This window comes from Fusarium phalaenopsidis (genome assembly GCF_050370095.1).
Source record: "Fusarium phalaenopsidis strain FUZ10S chromosome Unknown contig_32302, whole genome shotgun sequence".
NCBI classification, from domain to species: domain Eukaryota; kingdom Fungi; phylum Ascomycota; class Sordariomycetes; order Hypocreales; family Nectriaceae; genus Fusarium; species Fusarium phalaenopsidis.
This window is the reverse complement of record NW_028145405.1, coordinates 6,388,147-6,391,735: the sequence shown is the minus strand read 5'-3', so window position 1 is coordinate 6,391,735 and position 3,589 is coordinate 6,388,147. Positions and strand designations below refer to the sequence as shown.

Below are 3,589 nucleotides of genomic sequence, written 5' to 3'. Positions count from 1 at the left end.
ATCCGCCTCCTTGCCTTGTGTTTGCGGCGTGGTGTTCCTTTGCAGGAACGGGGAGGCATGGTAACTTGAGAGTGGAGTTCAAAAGTAATCTCGGGTCAATGATGAGGAAGGCTGGCTGGTTAGTGAAGCACCAGGAGGGCTGTCATTGTCTCTATTTATGGCCAATATCTCACCCTGAGCAGCCAATCCTGAACACCACGAGCAGGTAGGTCCTGTTCAATGTTCCCTCGGCGCATGAGCAGATGCAAAAGTCCCCGGAAAGCCCGAGACCCACACCCACCTCCGGACCTCCGGGGTGGACGTTGTGGGGCCCGTCCGTCGCCGAGCAAGCGCTTAGCCGAGCACCACGAGCAGGTAGGTAGGTCCTGTTCAATGTAGCCGCCCATCCTCCCACAATAGATCTCCCTCGGCGCATGAGCAGATGCAAAAGTCCCCTGAAAGCCCGAGACCCACACCCAACTCCGGACCTCCGGGGCCGGCGAGTGTGGACGTTGTGGGGCCCGTCCGTCGCCGAGCAAGCGCTTAGCCGAGCATTATGACTGGCTATCACAACTTCACGATCCCGAGACGCCCGGACTACAGGACGTCCACCGTATTCGGACTATGCATAGATCCACCCAGTAGCTAATTTTAGAATGAATGGCATGTATATAAGCTCTTAGAAATTCTCATTGCTGTAGCCATATTCTTTCTCTTGCCATCATTCTTTATACTCTATACGGTCAAGAGCACGGACATCTCCCTCTTTCACAATGGTTTGGGATTTAAAAAGTAATGGCCTATACAGTGTCAACATGGATAAAGCACGCCATCGAACTCGCCATATCTCAGTGAAAGTCACTGATTTTCATATTACTGGACACGGAGTGAAGACCACTCATATTGACGGTGAACCTCTTGACCGTCCAGCAAGCAGCTTATTCGAAATTCGCCACGTGCATCAGAAAGCTCTGCAAACTGCTGAATCGAAGCCTCTGTTGAGCCAAGCCGAAAAGCCTTTCCTGAAGATTGGTACGGACCGTGTAGCCAAGTTTCCTCCTGGAACAGGTCTCTACGTGCAAACACAGAAGACGCTATACATCTGGATGCTTCGAATCTAGAGATGCATCTTGCACGGGGTTCCTACAACTATCACGAAAGAACTACCTGGTCAGCATGATGACTACCATTACATCATCGCTCGGAGTGGAGCGCAGTTAGCGCTAGATGTTCTAAACACAGTATACCTTTGAGAACGCCCTGAACGACTTCCGGAGCAACGCGTTGTACTCAGGAGGGTAGCTTGGGTTTTGTACAGGGGCAGGACTTGAACTTTGCGGCTATTGAGGAGCAGATGAATTATTGAGCGCAATTGGAGGACAGAACACTATCTTTGCATCCAGAACAGAGGTCCAATCAAAAGATCATTCTATGTTTTCATCTGCCACTCTTGTACTGTAGCATTGGGATATGATGCTCCTAGCCTGATAAAGTGGTTTCAGTTGTCATCAACCACAACAGGTCAAAGTTATTAGTAGGTACAGTACGACTTTTCCTTTATGTACTTAACCACCCAGATCCAGTAAAGGGTACCAGTTGGAGATATCAGAGGGGAGCCGAACGTCAATCTGGCACCACAGGTCGGCTCCTGAAGGGGATAACTACGAGCTTGAGTACTCTCTCGGGCTAGAGGACGACTACCCACGCATTATTATCTACACTAGAAAACTGCTAAGACGCTTGGGTTGGCTTCGGAAGGGAACATGAAGGGACAATCAGTAAGCCAGAATTCGACCCTCTATGCAAGAAACTAAAATAGTCTATCAAAACCTAAAAGACTGTTCCCACATCAAGCCTTCCACCTATTCTCTTGCGACATGATGCATCTGCCGCTTATTTGCGATGATAGACATAGAGCGCCGCCCTCTCAAAGTGGTGTTTCGTTCTAGTCGCCGCACAGTAATATGAGCCAATGAACGAGGGCACATTCTAGAGGCTTGATAGAGCCTTCTTCCGACTTCGTGCCTTTTTGTCGCGTCCCTTGCCGTTCCCCCTCCCTGTGTTTTGCATAATAGTCCAATGTTGTTTTACCGCCTCCACTGAGCGCTTGAGTTTCTCGGCAATAATGTGGTCAGATGGTGAGCCGTGATTGCTCTGGGCGAGTTTGAGTCGACCAAGAAGTGCCTCGTCAGATGCTATCCACTTGCGGCGTTGAGTGCTTTTGAGCTCTGTGCTGTCGTCCTCGCCGTCGCTGTCGCCATTGGTGTTGTCGCTGTCGCTGTCGCTGTCGTTGTTGTCGACGCTAGGCCGCTCGCCAACTTGCGAGTTAGAGCTCGCCTTGCACTTGAGAGACTCCACCTCGGCGGTCAGAAGGTTGATCTGCCTGCTCTGGCTATCAAGCCGCCTGGCGAAGCTTTCGAGTAGCTGCTCGGATCGCCTTTCGAGTAGCTGCTCGGACTGCCTTTCGAACAGCTGCTTGGTCTGATCCTCAAGGAGCTGCCTGATATCGGCGAGGGAAATGCCGCCGCCTGTAGGGGCTGGGGATGAGATGGCTCGGGAGGCAGGAATTCGCGGGAACTGTAGGCTAGCTTCCTCTGGGATTCGGCCCGGTGGGCTGGCACTCCTGTAGGCAGTGGTAGAGTAGGTGTCATCGGATATAAGCCGTGGACAGCACGGAGTATTAAAGCTAGATCGCTTTAGTCGCTTTGGTGATGGATCGTGCTCTGAATCGCGCTCCTCGGACCCGCCGGAGGCGTCTCTTTCAGGAAGTGGCCGCTTTGGCCGAAAGGTTCCCGTGTTTGGCACCTGAGCACTCTCGGCCGAGTTGGCCCCCCCCATGCCCTCCAGCTCGGTGGTTGCAGTGGATGCCAGGAAGCGTAGGTCTCCGGTGCTCTGAGCGAGGGGTGTAGGGTTTAACTCAGAGGCTGAGGCCCTCTGAGCACGAGCATCATCAGATAGCAAGTCCCGTGGCGAGCAACTCTGGCTGGGGCCGCCTTGCGGTATAGGGTCTTCAATAGCCAGGGCGGAGTCTGTAAGTAATTTTTAGCTCCTGCTTAGGATTTAGAGCATGGAAGTGTTCTTACCTTGACTGTTCCATCTCTGAGTGGTAGGGATCGTCTGAAAACCGAGCGAATCGGTAGAGGCTGGCGTAGAAGTGTTTGACCCATCCGCGGCAGGGAAGGAGTGGCTCAAGCATTCCTCTTGAGAAGGCAGACCAGCATAAGGGTCTTCACTCAGATCCTCGACAGGACCGCAATGGTGGTCACCAACGGGATGCTGAGGCACGGAGGGGTCGAGACACTCGCCAGCAGGAGGGCCGGGCAGAAAGTGCTTCCCCGCCAACCCCTGGATTTTGACGTGCCGTCTCTATTTGGGCTATTGTTTCGGCCGGGAAGGATCATATTCCTTGAAGATCAGATCCATCTTGTTGAATAATGAGAAAAGGGGCTCGGAAACACGGAAAGGCTCTGGGGGCCGTTTGCGATAAAAAAAAGTGCAATGTTGAAGGTTTTGACCCATGAGTGTGTCGGGCAGAGGCCTTATTTATGTTCTCTAGCTCGGCCACGTTCCGCCTGGGGGGGGCCAACAAGCTGATCGGTATGCCTCGAGA

General features: G+C 52.7%; 1 protein-coding gene across 1 annotated transcript; it reads right to left on the bottom strand.

Annotated features, from left to right (window-relative positions):
• Positions 1–1,968: 1,968 nt before the first annotated feature.
• On the bottom strand, positions 1,969–3,321 carry LRP88_09315 (uncharacterized protein; the record flags this gene model as incomplete). The annotated part of the gene is made up of 2 exons (XM_083245803.1): positions 1,969–3,008; positions 3,063–3,321. 2 exons carry the CDS (start codon positions 3,319–3,321, stop codon positions 1,969–1,971), a joined length of 1,299 nt encoding a protein of 432 aa, XP_083100297.1.
• Positions 3,322–3,589: the final 268 nt, after the last annotated feature.